General features: G+C 35.3%; 2 protein-coding genes and 1 long non-coding RNA gene across 3 annotated transcripts in view; all 3 read left to right on the top strand.

Moving 5' to 3' along the window:
- LOC109328182 overlaps positions 1–2,811 on the top strand; it is an 8,368-nt gene extending 5,557 nt beyond the window's left edge. Inside the window, exon 2 of the long non-coding RNA XR_002105404.1 lies at positions 1,836–2,811. This is a non-coding gene — a long non-coding RNA (uncharacterized LOC109328182). The remainder of the gene's footprint in view (positions 1–1,835) is intronic.
- Positions 1–4,137, top strand: part of LOC109328181 (50S ribosomal protein L17) — a 10,266-nt gene extending 6,129 nt beyond the window's left edge. Inside the window, exons 4-6 of the mRNA XM_019561509.1 lie at positions 3,381–3,472; positions 3,554–3,631; positions 3,836–4,137. Of these exons, the coding sequence (XP_019417054.1) occupies positions 3,381–3,472; positions 3,554–3,631; positions 3,836–3,983 (318 nt within the window). The 3' untranslated portion in view covers positions 3,984–4,137. The remainder of the gene's footprint in view (positions 1–3,380; positions 3,473–3,553; positions 3,632–3,835) is intronic.
- Positions 6,937–13,056, top strand: LOC109328179 (UDP-glucuronate:xylan alpha-glucuronosyltransferase 1-like). Its single transcript, XM_019561506.1, has 5 exons — positions 6,937–7,193; positions 7,397–7,494; positions 10,290–10,502; positions 10,704–11,314; positions 11,697–13,056. The coding sequence occupies exons 2-5, from the start codon at positions 7,430–7,432 to the stop codon at positions 12,725–12,727; spliced, it is 1,920 nt and encodes a 639-aa protein (XP_019417051.1). The 5' UTR covers positions 6,937–7,193; positions 7,397–7,429; the 3' UTR covers positions 12,728–13,056.

Below are 16,264 nucleotides of genomic sequence, written 5' to 3'. Positions count from 1 at the left end.
CGGGTCTACCCCTACCCTTAGCCTTATCCCTATCACTGAACCAGTAAGTGCCAAAGCTGCATTAGCTATCCCTGAGTGGCAGCAAGCAATGCAATCAGAATATGATGCACTCATAAAATTGGGAACATGGTCTCTAATGCCTCTGCCACCTCACAAGAAAGCAATTGGGTGCAACTGGGTTTTTAGAGTCAAAGAAAATTCGGATGGAACAATCAACAAGTACAAAGCTAGGTTGGTTGCAAAGGGTTTTCATCAGAGGCAAGGGATAGATTATAATGAAACATTCTCTCCAGTTGTCAAGCCAATCACAATCAGGGTATTTCTTACCCTTGTTGTTTCTCATAAATGGATGCTTGAGCAGCTTGACATAAATAATGCCTTCTTAAATGGCACTCTTGATGAAGAAGTCTACATGAGTCAGCCATCAGGGTTTCAAAACAATGACAAATCCCTTGTGTGCAAACTACACAAAGCCATCTATGGTCTAAAACAGGCTCCAAGGCAATGATTTGTGAGGTTAAAAGGTTCCTTGATCAAGCTTGGTTTTCAAATTAGCAAATTTGATAATTCTCTTTTCATTCACACCTCTAAAACCTACAAACTGTATGTTTTGGTATATGTTGATGACATAATTGTTATTGGATCATCCTCCTCCCATGTTCAAAATCTCATCAAGGATTTGAGTTCAACATTTGCTCTCAAACAACTAGGGCCTCTGGATTATTTTCTTGGTATTCAAGTTAAACACCAAAAGAATGGGTCTCTATTTCTGTCTCAAGCTAAATACATCAATGATCTTTTTAAAAGAGCTAATCTCTCTTCTTCTAAGTCTCTTCCTAAACCTATGGCTAGCAATTGTAAACTAACTAAGCATGGAACTGACTTCTTTGAAGATCCTACTTTCTACAGATCCATTGTTGGTGCCCTTCAATATGCCACTGTCACCAGACCAGACATCACCTATTGTGTGAACGAGGTGTGTCAATTTCTTGACAAACCTTGCAATTCTCACTGGACAGCAGTAAAAAGAATCCTTAGATATCTCCAAGGAACTCATACTATGGGATTAACAGTGAAACCTGCTGGACATCTATCCAATTTATCTATTGTAGCCTTCTGTGATGCTGACTGGGCCTCTTGATGATAGAAAGTCTACATCAGGAGCTTGTCTCTACTTGGGTCCTAATGTTGTCCCCTGGTGGTCAAAGAAACAACACACTATATCTAGATCCAGCACTGAGGCAAAATATAGAAGCTTAGCCTTGGCCTCTCAAGAAATCATGTGGCTTGAGTCTCTGCTCATAGAACTGCAGGTCACCTATCAAACTCCTATTATCTTCCGTGACAACTTAAGCACAATAGCCATGTCTCACAATCCTGAGTTGCACAACCATACCAAGCATATTGAACTAGATTTGTACTTTGTCAAAGATAAAATACAAAGCAAGACACCTACTGTCAGGCACATTCCCTCAGAATTTCAAACTGCTGACATCTTCACAAAGCCCCTACCTAACACTCAATTCATCACTCTCATAAATCAGTTAAGAATTCAAGACTACAACTCAGCAGATTAACTAGGTTCTGCATCTCCTTGGATTCAGGGGGGTATATTAGAAGTGCTCTAGTTATTGATTGATTACGGAAGTTGTTTAGTCTGTTACTCTTAGTTAGAGTTTGTTAGAAAGTTTGTTAGAACTGAAATCCTCTCTATCTCTCCCTATATAAAGGACTCTGCTCCTCTTTGTAAATCATAATATCAAGAATACAATTTCTGATTTACTTCTTTCTCATTCTCCTCTTTAAGATTTCTCCTATTCCTTATTTCTTACAAGCAGAAACTTTAAAATTTGAATTGGGAGGAAGTCAGCAAAAGATGAAAATTTACAATGCAATGCTTTTTTGTTTTTTTATATTAATTGCATGTAATTTTTAGAGGTAATTAGGTCTCACTACCTTGTCTGTGGCTGGATACTCTAATCCCATGTACTTTCTGTTACACATTTCTCCACTTTGATGTTTCTGTTTCACTCTTTTTTCCCTTTCAATGTGTATGGCAAGTGAAAGATCCCCATTTGTTTATTCATTTCCTTGAGGCGATGTAGTTAGAATTGTGCTTAAGGTTTTCCTCATAAAATTGCTCAATTTCACGATTTTGTGACTCCCACACCAGATTTGTCATTTTGCTTCTGCCACTGAGATCGATGGGTATGTTTGTAAAATCGGTAGGAGCAGCAATTCTGATGTGTTTCATGCTTATGAGTTTTCACGGGTCGACTCATTTTAATGGGTATTGTTTAGGCTGATTATTAATCAAACCCAGTTTCAGCATGAAACCTCTTCAACCCTGTCCCATATTTTTTCATTTTTCACTCTTTCCATTGTTTTACTTCCATCCTGGAAACAACCTCTTCGCTTGTGAGGGTTACATTTACGATCTCCAGACCTCACTAGGTGGGATTCTCATACATTGAGCCGCCTTTTTTCTGTTTGGAAATTTTCACTACAAACTTGAAGGCTTGTAGCGATTGAGAGACTGAGACTTGAGACCAATGACATTTCCTTGCTCTGAAGAATCGAATCTTTTACTGAGATCAATTTGAGTTTTTTACTGCAAATGTGAAGTTGTTGAGAGCATTTTTTTCTTCGAAGTAGTTGAGAATTTTTTTTGTTCTCTTTATATTGATTGAGTTTTTAAGTAAGTGCCATGTGAGAGTTAGAGGCACAGGCCTTACCGTGTTAGTTTTGAGGCTTTTGTCCTTCTGTGGCATTATTTTTTCTTAATTGTTTCATTTTATTTATTTATCATATGAATGTATGTCTTGCATTATATATATAAATTTTCTAATATATTTATAAAAAAATATATATTTTAGTAGTTTAGTTGGATCCTATGATCTGTTATGTTCCATGTCTCTCTCCCTTCCATTCTTATGTAGGATCTTGGTTTTGAATACCTTGCCTTGTGGACTAATATATGCTAGTTTGTGACAGCGTTATGCACTTATTATTTTATGATGAGTTAATTCACATGAAAAACATTATTATGCTTGCTGCTCTTCATGTGTTAATTTTTTTGTTATATACTTTCCATGAGTGTGTTTATTACATTTTACATTTCTCTGACATAGCTACTTTTCTGGCACTAGTTACTATGCCATTTTCCATGAATGTCTGGCTTATTTTTACCTGCCACCTTCTTCCCTTTACTATGCTGTTTTCATGTGCTTGTCAATACACAGTTCACCATAGTTAGATAAATGTTGTCATTTTTTTTTGTTTGCCTTGGTCTTGAGAATAAAATTGGTGGCATTCAGTAGATTTATTATTTAGCTCTGCTACTTGTATTAGCCTATAGTTTACATTGTCAGTTGTTTTAGGGAACCCTGTGTGCTGCAAGGCGTGCTGCTGCTTTTGTTCGAGGAGATGATGTCATTCATAAGCTGTTTACAGAACTGGCTTATCGGTACAAGTAGGTATTAAATCCGATTTAATGTCATTTGCCAAGTTAATGACTGTAAGTTGTAACACTGTACTGCTTTATGTCATGCAGGGATAGAGCAGGTGGATACACCAGAATGCTTCGGACCCGTATACGTGTGGGTGATGCTGCACCAATGGCCTATATCGAGTACTTTTCTATACTCATTAGTTTAAACTTATATTCATTTATTCAGTTTGATTATTCAGAGTAACCTAAATTTATTTAACTGAAAGAAGTTATTGTTTTATCGTTGATCTTGATAATGCCTAATCTTATATTCCAAGATGCTTACAATGAGGAGATTGAGATAGGACCTTCTTGTGACAGTTATTTTTATATGCTTTGTAACAGGTTCATTGACAGAGAAAATGAGTTAAGGGAGCCAAAGCCACCGGCACCTCAACCACCACAGAGAGTACCCCTTGATCCCTGGGCTCGATCTCGTCTCTGTCAGCAGTTTGCATCTCCTAAAAAGGAAAAATCTGAAAGTGATTTGTGATTCATTGCAATGTAGTGCTGATGATTCTTGTGTGTACTTCTATACTATTACTACCCCAAATAGTTTTGAGATATCCGAATTTTGACCTCATTATTTGTCTATCTCCTTTATGGCTTACATCAATAAAATAATGCATTCTACTTGAAGGAAATGTTCACTGCTATGTATAATTGTAGTCAAGAAGGGAAAAGGGTAATAATCTTCAAACAATTTTCACTTCCCTGAGTTTTGGTGCCATGCTTGCTCATTTGTTTTCATTGGAACTTAATAGTTTTATTGTAATCTATTAAAAAATGAGTTGTATTAAGCTAAGCTTAAAAGGAAAACATTTCTAGGGAAGAATCAAGTACTCTTTAAATTTGATCTAAGTTGTTAACAAATTCCTCAAGATTTTTCCCTCTTGGGTTCCTTAAGCTTAAATCAAGAACTTCTTAGGCCAACTCATACTGTTCCCACTTTAAGAAGAGGGACAAGCTTAAATTTGCTTGATTGCAATGACATTTTATTTATATTCTACATCTGAATCGTTGTTATTTTACGCTTGTCTGTTGAAGTTCTTGCAGAGGGCACTGTTTGCCTGTGGAATTTTCATAATTTCAAATGCCTTCCACGCCAATGTGTGTGCTGGAAGTAGTTGCCAACAACGCTTGTCAAATAGGAAAAGAAAAAAGCAGAAACATGTTATTCAAATATTATTTGTAGGCTGAGGCTATAACATCAATTATTTTTTTGGGGTGTGAATATTGAACCTTTATTTGAGCTCATCACACCCATCTTTTGATTAATAAAGAATATGTAACTATCAAAAACACTTAGAACTTAGAAGCATGTTTTACAAAAGAAAAGCTTATATACCCACTGTTACATACTACTTTCTTGTTACAATAAAAATCATTCACCCCATTCAAAATTTTGATAACTTATTTAATGGAATTTAAATTTATTTTTTAACCAGATGATTGTTTTTCATTGATGGTAAAGATAGTGATATATACTATGCAGTACTGGGTATGAACGATTCTTATTTGTGATTTACCTCCTATTTAGTGGTCCTACTCCTTTCAAGCACAGATATAAAAGTTACTCAACCCTAGCCTAAAATGGAAAGCAAATGGATAAAACTTGGAACCACTGATCTACTTAGCCATAAACAAGTCTCAACCTTATACTCAAACCTTTTAACTTTGAGTTGCTTTGCTTACAATACAGTATATGTACTGTCTCACGTCTCTACGTTTCTTCACTTTCCTTCTTACTATATAAAATATAAAGCATTCCATATATAGCAATGTCATATATAATACTGCCATACAAGTCTGTTACAATTATAACATCTCCACCTGTTCTATCTATGTCTTTAAGTTTGAAGATTGATTTTTTACATGCACCTAAATAATATTTAAAAGAGAAAAAAAAATTACGCACCACGATGTAAGAGTTTTATTTATTGTCATTGCATTATTCATCATTCATATTTAATAATTATTGACTCTTCAAAAAAAAAGTAATATAAATAAATAGTGAATGATATATTTGCCGTGCATAGATCTTTACAGTGGTATTACACTCTATTTGAAAACATTGCATTAACCATCAACCATAACCCTTTATAAATGGAAATTTCTTCCACCACATTTCTTAACTTCAGTGCTAAGATGTAGACTTGTGACCAAATACCAAAGGTAGAAGGGAATAGGCTTGGTCAAATGGTGCAAATATGTTGCTTTGCATATTGTTAATTAATAAGCAATCTTTTTTGTTTTTGTTGATTAACCTTCTCATTGCAGTTTTGACAAATTTTGCTTGTATTAAGACCATTGATCTGGTGAAATAGTCTTTGAAAGGACACTTAAACAAATGTAATTAATTTGAAGAATGATTAATTATATTAACTTTAAAAGAATGGAATAACACAAAAACAATTCCTGTGTAGTTTTCTTTGGCAGCTAATTAGGTGATTGATGTTGGCACTCAATTTCTTCAAATGGAGATGAACATCAATAGTATATTAAACATTAAGGAAAAATATGATAATGATAAGAAAGTTTACCTACTATGAACATTAAATTAATCATATCAAACACTTTTTTAGGGGGGCAATGCAATTTAGGGAGGGGATGCAAAACCCTGACCATGCAAAATAGTCTTAGATAAGGGATCAAAAACCCTGTAGGATAGGATCTAAAAGTAAAAGGCATTAATAATCTTCCTTGTTTATGGGCATTTTTCATGAAGAAAAAACTAGGAACAATTAAGGGGAGTGTCACTTCATGTACTATTACTTATGATTAGTTGGAGAAATACTTAATTATTTAAATTTTAATTTAAATATATTTTTTCAACCAAATACAAATGAGTAACACATAGAGTAATATATTTTTTGGGACAAAAGATGTGCTCCGATGATTAAGTTTCTTATTTTGTCTAGGACATGGGACTGGGACATGTGGTCACCTTACTCTAAATTTAATAAACAATTGTTTTCATTAACCTAATCTCAGCAAGGATCAACAACTCTCACTATAATGACAGTTTATGTTCCTTTTTTGGCTTTTAATCAATGCTTCTAATAACATCATCTGATTTATTCATGAACTAAGTAATGGAATTTTGATAATTCAAAAGGTGATTGTATTAAGTTATTTGTACACCTAAACTACTAACATATGTACTATTTTTAGCTATCATATCTTCTTCTTATAGTTTTGACTAATGAATGGTAAAACTTATACACATTATATTTCTAAACTTGATAAGAGTACCAAAAACACATATTTTCATTGATGTAATCCATGTCTTCTTTGTATAAATAGTGACTTGTCAACTAAAAATTAATAGTTGATTTTACATCAGCAGAAATATAAAAGTAAAATGTTTTTCACTCCTACATTCAATGATCTTAAAAAAGAAAAAATAAAATTGAAGATAAGGCAAAGTTGGTGAGTACCAAAAACTAGATGAATGAAACTGAAAGACTTGGAAAAATTCTGAAGGAAGTTACTCTGTCATTCTGTCTATATTGACTCAACCTTTCCCAACTATTCCATCAAGTGTCTCTTCACCTTCTCTCTGTAGTTCTTCTCAAAAAGAAAACTTTTTTTCTTCCCTACTTGCCTTTTCCATAATCTTAATCACTCCTTTTTTTCTTCTTCTTATATTGAAACCCAAACAATTCATTCATATCAATAACAATATCCATCACAAGACCAGGTACTTGCAAAACTACTTCAAACTATTGATATATTACACCCTGGTTTCATAGTATAATTTTCTATATATTTTGTTGTGATATGAATATTTACTTAAACATGGTATATATGTGAGAGTTCTAGTTTAGTTTTTCAGTATTTTTTTCTTTGTTGGGTTTGGATGAGTTCATTAAATTTGGTTCCTTCTTCATTTGTGTTATGCAGATCAAATGTTGCATGCCCCTGTAGCTTATTAATATGAGAGGAACAATGGGTACTTCTCCTCATGCAGTTGAAGCTCGACACCGTTTACCAGCATCTATGTGAGTTTCTTTTCCCTTTTCTCTTTTCATACAATTGGTGCTCTTAATTTACAAAGAGTTCCTCCATTAGGATCAATGATATAAGTCAGGTTCAACATGTGTTAGTGCTTTATATATGGATTTTTTTTTTTCGTGCTTTATATAGTGCTTTATTACTTGTCTTTATAGATGAATTATGAAATGCATAGAATATCTTTCAAACTTATTAAAAAGAAATTATCAGGTCTCAGCCATTAATGTTAAGAAGAGTAAATATATACTCAAACGTTTTTCTCACAAGCACTAATTTCATAATCATTGATGAACACACTTTTGCTTTATAATATATAAATAACAATAGGTAAATGATTAATAATTATAAAGTATGGGTAAAAATGATATCAAGAAAATGAGTGTAAAATCTGTGTAAAAATACAAGATATAGCCGAAGGATGAAGTGGTCTATAGTTGGATTCTTATCCTCCTGTTCTTTTATTAAATAAATAATCGAAGCACAAGATAGACAAGTTTGTGCATTATTCATGCTATGCTAATAAACCATTCATGTATGCTTACTCTGCACCTTATGCTTATGGGAAGAATTAATTGATTAATTACAATGTATATATTTCACCTTATAGCCAGGACCCATAATTTTTATGTTACATGAAACTCTGCTACAGGGTAAAGTTCTGATTCTTAGATAGATGGTGGGATGGGAATTCAAGATCTTGGGTGTTAGCTATAATTCTCACCATTTATATGTTACCTATAATTGACTTTCAAACAAAAATATTATAAATCAATAATAAATGATAGACTGATAATGTAAAAACTTTTATACTATTAATGTACAGATTTTAAACTCTAACTTAATTCCATTTCAATGCATGCACCTAATAATCTAATATAGTATTTGAAGTATTTTTAATGTTTTCCAATCACGTTTTTGTGATCCACATATAGATAGAGGAATTGACAATGACATTTGAAACAGGTAAAAGTCACCCTCTATTACCTAGCACTTTTAAATAAAATAGATTAGACTTACACTTATTTAAAAGGTATATTAAATATGATAGACCAATATATTTAATTATATGATATAATGATAATATATATTTGTCTATTTTAATATAATTAATATTATTATATATAAAATTTAATATAAAAATACAATTTAATTGTTATGTTAAACAAGATTATTTAAAAGTAGACATGTTTTTATAGGGTAACAAACTTTTAAATATGTCAGTCAGACCAATATTGTGTTACTTTATTGGTATAAGGTATACTAGATTTATAGAATGATTAAAATGTTAAGAGTTCGATCCCTGAAAATAATATTTGTTAAAATAGACAATTACACGTCCTAAAATGGATTAATTCCTTACGAGTGAAAAATATTTTTAATTGTCAACAAAAAAAAATAGGCCAGCCGCTTTCAAACCGGCCAAACTAGGCTTCACACAGGCCACAGGTAGGATGTAAATTTTTTAAACATATATAGAGACCAAACTGCTTAAGTTAAAGTTTGGTATGTTTCTACCTTATATATGGTAGAAGGAAGTCAACCACTTCATAATTATTTCATGCTTTTTGCTATATATATATATATATATCTTAATTATCAAATTTCTCACATTTATGTAATATGCTTGTTCTACCTTATAATATAGAATATCTTAATACTCACCTAACTTACTGTATACACCATATTTATATTGAATGCCTAGCTCAGTTGTAAAATGAATTTTTTTCCAATTACTTAGCTGTCAGCGACTCATTCATAGCCACATGGGTAAGAAGTATTTGTACCAATATAAAACAATCACCCGATAGAACAAAATTTTAGACATAATTTAATACAATAGATCTTTATTCATGGGAGGAATTTGCAAAACGATTTTAGGCTTAGGGGAGAATATACCAACAATATTATTTGTGCAATAAGATGCAACAAATAATCTTTTACCTTAAAATTCAAAGTTGTTACTAAAGTTATTAATGTTATGTCTTCTTGTCCGGATAACATTACTCATAATATACAACAGTAATGTTATCTGCACACATAGATCCTTAATTTACTCATTTCAACTTCATGTGAATTAAAAATCAATTTTCTATACAATCTACTCACGGTAATAGAGAGAATGGCAAGAATAACAAATTTTGACATGCCTCACCATTTGAGAATTACAAAGTTTCTATGTATGGGTAAATCCATGGATATTAACACTTATATAATTAAATCTTTTTACTATCTCCAAAATCTGAATTTATGCCATTTTTCATATATGTATAGAAGGAACAAAGATATGATGTCTCAAATTATATAACATTGATATGTCTTCTCGGTTTTAATACTATGCAATGTGAGACTTCTTATAATAATATATTTCAAATATTCTCAACACTTTGAGTTGAAGAAGTATTATAGACCCATGCGATTGGAAGAATGATAAAATTTGCATTTCATTAGTAAGAGAATGATGTATGTTTACATGATATTGGAGTTGAGGTTGATTTGAAATTCAAATCCAGCATTCAAGGACTACATTGTAAAATGATTGACAAAATATTACTAATTAACTCAAGCATGAGAAAATCACTCTTTAGCCTTTGATGCTGTTAACTTGTCTATTACACACCAGTAAAAATCATATCTACAATTGTTAACACAACATTTTCTTGAATAATTGCATGTTATAGTGTTCAATATGATTTATGATAGAAGAACATTATGATATCTTTCGATCCATGTGGCCGACTTAATTGACGCTCAAGTGTTGTTGTTGAATAATTGCATGTTACAGTGAAGATTTATACAAACGAAGACTCTCAAGAAGTAAAGGAAAAGATGTAGAGAAGCCTTTCCACTTATCTACTACCCAAGATAGGAACTCAACAAGATGCAAGTTTTCTTTCTTAAAACTTATCTTACTGATAACCATTTGTGGCACTTTCATTTTGCTCCTGTACTCTCCAGTGGTTTACAATACCAATCACTTATCAAGTTCTGGCTCTCGGTAAGTACATTACTCTACACATGCATTTGCAACACTCAATTCTCTCATGTGCTAGAGAACTTTGGTATAGTGACAAATTTTGATTATATTAAGGTGTAGTTTTGCACCTCCTTAGAAATGAGAGTAGAACATTATAAGAACAAAAAACATATTTTTCTTGATCTGAGAGCACCTAAGAATCTGTCCTAATTTTGTTTACAGGTGGATATGGGGTAGCGAAGATCCTCGGTACACGTCGAATGTAGATACCGACTGGAACGACATAATGAAAATTACTAAGAAGCTTACAGGGAAAAATGATTTTCAAGGGATTGGCCTTCTAAATTTCAACAAGACAGAACTAGTTCATTGGGAGAATGTTATTCCTGATGCAACACATGTTGTTCTTCACATGGACTATGCTGCAAAGAATGTAACATGGGAATCATTGTATCCTGAATGGATTGATGAGGAAGAAGAAACTGAAGTTCCTGTTTGCCCTTCTCTGCCGAGTCTTGGATCTCCCGGTATAAGACTTAATCTCATTGCTGTCAAGCTTCCTTGTCACGATACAAGGAATTGGTCTAGAGATGTCGGTCGTTTGCACCTTCAGCTTGCAGCTGCTGGACTCGCAACCTCTTTCAAAGGCAATTATCCGGTATATGTGCTCTTCATTACCAATTGTTTTCCCATACCAAATCTTTTTACTTGCAAAGAGTTAGTTGGACATGAAGGGAATGTATGGTTATACAAACCAAACTTGAGTGTTTTGAGAGAAAAGGTTCAGCTCCCAGTAGGATCTTGTGAACTTGCACTTCCTATGAGAGGCCAAGGTAAAGTTATACTCTCTTTCTCTCTAACACACTCTCGAGACTTAACATCAAAGTTATAGTAAAATTGTAGTTGTAAGTGGAGTAATGTAATTTGTACAACGAATCCGGACAATTTCCCATACAACTTTATGAAAATCAACTTTTTCCTCGAAGTTGTCAGAAAATAGATGTTCATAGAACAATTTTCTTATAAGTGTTTCACTTGTTTAACACATACTCTTGGATTAATTCTCCATTGCGCAGTAATGTTGATTTTCCGAAAAGCCTAAAGCTAATTAACAAAACTGGAAAACATACCATATTCTCATCCATGATCATGAGAAATGAAATTCCATCTTTGCAATGCCATTATTATCATGCTACTGTCATTAATTGGATGCAGAGCTGGTTTACAATGGAAATGTTCCTAGAGAAGCCTATGCAACAATTCTGCATTCAGCTCATGATTATGTTTGTGGAGCTATAGCTGCTGCACAAAGCATCCGCATGTCCGGATCGACTCGAGACCTTGTAATACTTGTTGATCAGACAATCAGTGGATACCACAGAAGTGGTTTGGAAGCAGCAGGTTGGAAAGTTCGAACAATACAAAGAATCAGAAATCCCAAAGCTGAAAAGGATGCTTACAATGAATGGAACTACAGCAAGTTCAGGTTATGGCAGCTGACAGATTATGACAAAATAATCTTCATTGATGCAGATTTGCTCATACTAAGAAACATAGATTTCCTCTTCGGAATGCCGCAAATCACTGCTACTGGAAATGATGCTACACTTTTTAACTCAGGTGTCATGGTGGTAGAGCCATCAAATTGCACATTCCAGCTCCTAATGGAACATATCAATGAGATTGAGTCCTACAATGGAGGGGACCAAGGGTACTTGAATGAAATATTTACATTGTGGCATAGGATACCAAGACACATGAACTTCTTGAAGCATTTTTGGGTTGGTGATGAGGAAGAGAAGAAACAAATGAAGACTATGTTATTCGGCGCGGAGCCTCCAATTCTCTATGTCCTTCACTACCTTGGCATGAAGCCATGGTTATGCTTCCGGGACTATGATTGTAACTGGAATTCTGATTTATTTCATGAGTTTGCAAGTGATGTTGCACATGAAAAGTGGTGGAAGGTGCATGATGCAATGCCTGAGCTTTTGCAAAAGTTTTGCATGTTGAAGTCTAAGCAGAAGGCACAGTTAGAGTGGGATCGAAGGCAGGCCGAGATAGCAAACTACACAGATGGGCATTGGAGAATTAAAGTTAAGGATAAGCGCTTGAAGAAATGTATAGATAACTTGTGTAACTGGAAAAGCATGTTGAAGCATTGGGGAGAAACAAATTGGACAGATGATGAGTCTTATACTCCAACACCACCTGCCATTACCACGTCACATCTTTCTAGTTTGTGAGTTCTTCAGTCATGGTTTTAAATTCCGGTTACGATTACAATTACGTTGTATTTACTAAAATCATGACAACAACGGGAAAATATGACCAATGCGGCCATAGTTACTATCATGATGCAGTTATAGAGACAACCAAAATGTAATACTGCGGACACAATTACGGTTGTGAACGGCAATATAAAATCTATTATGAGTTTCTATAGTGTAGAGAAAAAGGAAAGAGGAAATTTTCCTCCCTCGTTTTTATATGCATAAAATGGTGTACTCTAGAGTGTGATCCTATTGTATCAAACTTTACCATTATTCAATTTAGAGGAACTTACCTGAATGAATCAATAATTTTTGGCTCTATTTCTTGTGTCTGTCTTTGTAGTATTGTGCTGTGAATGGAGGAGCTAGAGCAACAACACAGGTAGCTGCTTAGTGGAGTTTAAACAATCCCACTGATATTTGGACTTGAATTTAATCATACCACTTTGGCCTAGTTAAAGTAATTCGAATGAAATGAATCACTGGTTTATATTTATTGGGATTTGATTCCATAACTGAATTTGAACACAAATGCAAACACAGCATAAGATATTTAAGGGGATAACAGACAGAGACCTATCAGACTGAACTAATGCAAATATTATTCAAATATATATACATATATCTAATCTAAAGAATTTACAAAACGGCTCTTTGACAATTCACCATAGTAGAAAATGAAAACTATAGTCACAGGAACACATGGAGCAAACAAACATACTCTTATACTTATACTGTTAATATCAGTGACCCTCAGAGGTGGAGAGATGAGAGCATTTCTTTTGAAATAATGCTAATTACACAATCATAATTCCACAGTTTAATTATTTGTACAACAAATTTGAGCATTAAAATTGTATTTTTATACTCTCACATTTATTCATAATTCTCTCCACATGACATATCAACATTGAAAAACACATACCAACCAACAAAGTATTGGTCTAGTAGTGCAAGGCCCCACTAGATCCCCAGAATGACCAAAAGGTCAAGGGTTCGATTCTTGGGATGACACTTGTTGGGAGGGGCAACCACACATCCTGAAAATGATTAATTCCTTACCCAAAAAGGGTGAAGGGATACCCTTGATCCTACGAAAGAAAAACACATTCCAGATACAAAGTTGGATATATGGTGTTACTGTTAGAATGAATATTCTGTTGGATTACTAAGATCTAAGAATGCAGGAAATTGATTAGTAATTTCTAAGAAAAGTAATTCTGGACAAAATTCCTCATAGGGAGTTCATCATTCATTCACCATTAATAAAGCAAAATTCAAAAGGATAAGGATGATCTAGACCGTACAAGTGGTCAGATCTTACAATAACAATAACTGAAAAGTAAGATATTTTTAGAGGGGTTTTACTCTTCTACATAGTCTTTCATCCATGAGGGTCTTCTTGTCTCTCTTTTGGGCCTTTCTGCATGTTGGGCCCTAACATTGCCCACCTCATCAAGGACCACCTTGTCCTCAAGGTTAGAAGAGTGGGTCATTGGAGAAGCCCAATTGGGGACCATCCAGCAATGCGTCCCTGGAATTTGCACGTGTTGTGCGTGCTGAGTAGGATGGGCGGGAATTTGAATTGGAATTGTCCTTGGATGGAAGTGGAAAAGCTGAGTCAAGGCACGTGGCTGGTGAAGAAGAGGACAGCGGATCGTCCTTTGATGGATCCAGCGGTGAGGAGTGAACACGCGTGGAAACCGTGTCAGCAGAACCTTGGGCCCCGTAAACTTTAATCCCAGATCTGGAACTGCGCACCGTGCAGAGATCTGACGGTCCTGGTTGGAAGTGACCCAGAGAATCCAACGGTTGCTTTGGAGATGGCAGAAATTTATTTGACTCATTAATATGAGTTGGTAACCCCAACGGTGCCAAAGGAGGACCCTGCGATGGTAACGTGTCCAGGCCAATGGACGGTTCAGCAACATCCTTGGTGGGGCCCGCCAATTGAAGTGATTCAGAAGAGTTTGAAAAGGTATTGGAAAAACCTTTGTCATTAATCTCTTGAGTGTTAGCCTTCTAAGTTCTCTCTTCAAAAAAAACTTTTCTCCCCTCTGTTTCAGCCCTCTCTTGATTGAGTAACCTCCTCTGCTCATCTTCGTCGTCTCTAAACACCGAGTGAGGTAAGGGAATAAACTGAGTGTTGGGATCTCCGTGAAACCGCCGAAGTAGAGAGACGTGAAAAACAGGATGGATCCTTGCAGTTGGTGGTAGAGATAGTTCATAGGCGACCATTCCCATTCGACGAAGAACCTGATACGGCCCAAAATATTTTGGGCTGAGTTTATGAGAGACTCGTCGAGCTAAAGTCACTTGGCGGTATGGCTGAAGCTTTAGAAGTACCCAATCACCCACCGAAAAGGTAATATCCCTTCGTCCTGTTTGAGTTTGTGCAATCATTCTTTGCTGAGCTCGTGTAAGATGTTGTTTTAACACGGTAATCATGTGTGCACGTTGTTGTAGGTTATTCGGCATGGACATCGTGGAGGAGATGTGGGTCGAGTATTGTTTGAGGGAAGGAGGAGGTCGTCCATACAAAGCTTCGAAAGGAGACATGCCTGTGGCTGAATGACGATTCGTGTTATACCAATATTCTACTAGTGGAAGGTGACGAAACCAGCTTGTCAGTTGAGTACCACTGAAACATCGCAGGTACGTTTGTAAACACCGATTGACCACCTCTGTTTGGCCGTCGATTTGAGGGTGGTAAGCCGAACTGAAACACAGTGTAGTGCCGAGGCGTCGAAAAAATTCCTTCCAAAAAGCACTGAGAAATATCCGGTCACGATCAGAAACAATGGACCGGGGAACCCCATGGAGCCGAACAATTTCTGTTAAAAAACGGTTGGCCAAAGATTCGGCGTTGAACTTGGAAGGAAGACCCACAAAATGAGCGTATTTTGTAAGGCGATCCACAATCACCCAAATAACTGTGTGCCCATGAGACGACGGTAGGTGAGTGATAAAATCCATCGATAAATCATCCCAAACATGTTCCGGTATTTTCAGCGGTTGTAACAACCCATTTTGTTTTGCAGGGACATATTTATTATATTGGCAAATGGTGCATCTCCGAATAAAGTCTCTTGTCTGCTTGTATAGCCCTGGCCAGTAACACGAGGCTGCAAGGCGTCCCAGGGTGGGTTTGAGGCCGGAGTGACCCGCCACAGGAGTCGAATGGAATTCTGTAATCAGAGTTTCACGGAGACCCTGAATATCAGGTATGAAAATCCTTTGTTCATAAAGCATTAAACCATTTGAAAAACAGAATTTTTGTTGCATAGTGGGATCTGACTCGGCCTTGTTTATGAATTGTATGCCCTCTGGAGTATTGTAGAATTGCCTGAGCTGTTCCAGAACTGAAGGAAGTGGGGAAGACAGGGAGGAAAAACTCGCCACCTCCTCAACTTGACACCGTGACAAGGCATCGGCTACCCGATTCGAGGTACCAGTTCTATATTTGATTTCGTACTGAAAACCAATAAGTTTAGTGGCCCACTTTTGTTG

Source organism: Lupinus angustifolius, chromosome LG15 (genome assembly GCF_001865875.1).
Source record: "Lupinus angustifolius cultivar Tanjil chromosome LG15, LupAngTanjil_v1.0, whole genome shotgun sequence".
Lineage (NCBI taxonomy): Eukaryota > Viridiplantae > Streptophyta > Magnoliopsida > Fabales > Fabaceae > Lupinus > Lupinus angustifolius.
This window is presented reverse-complemented; position numbering and strand designations above follow the sequence as displayed.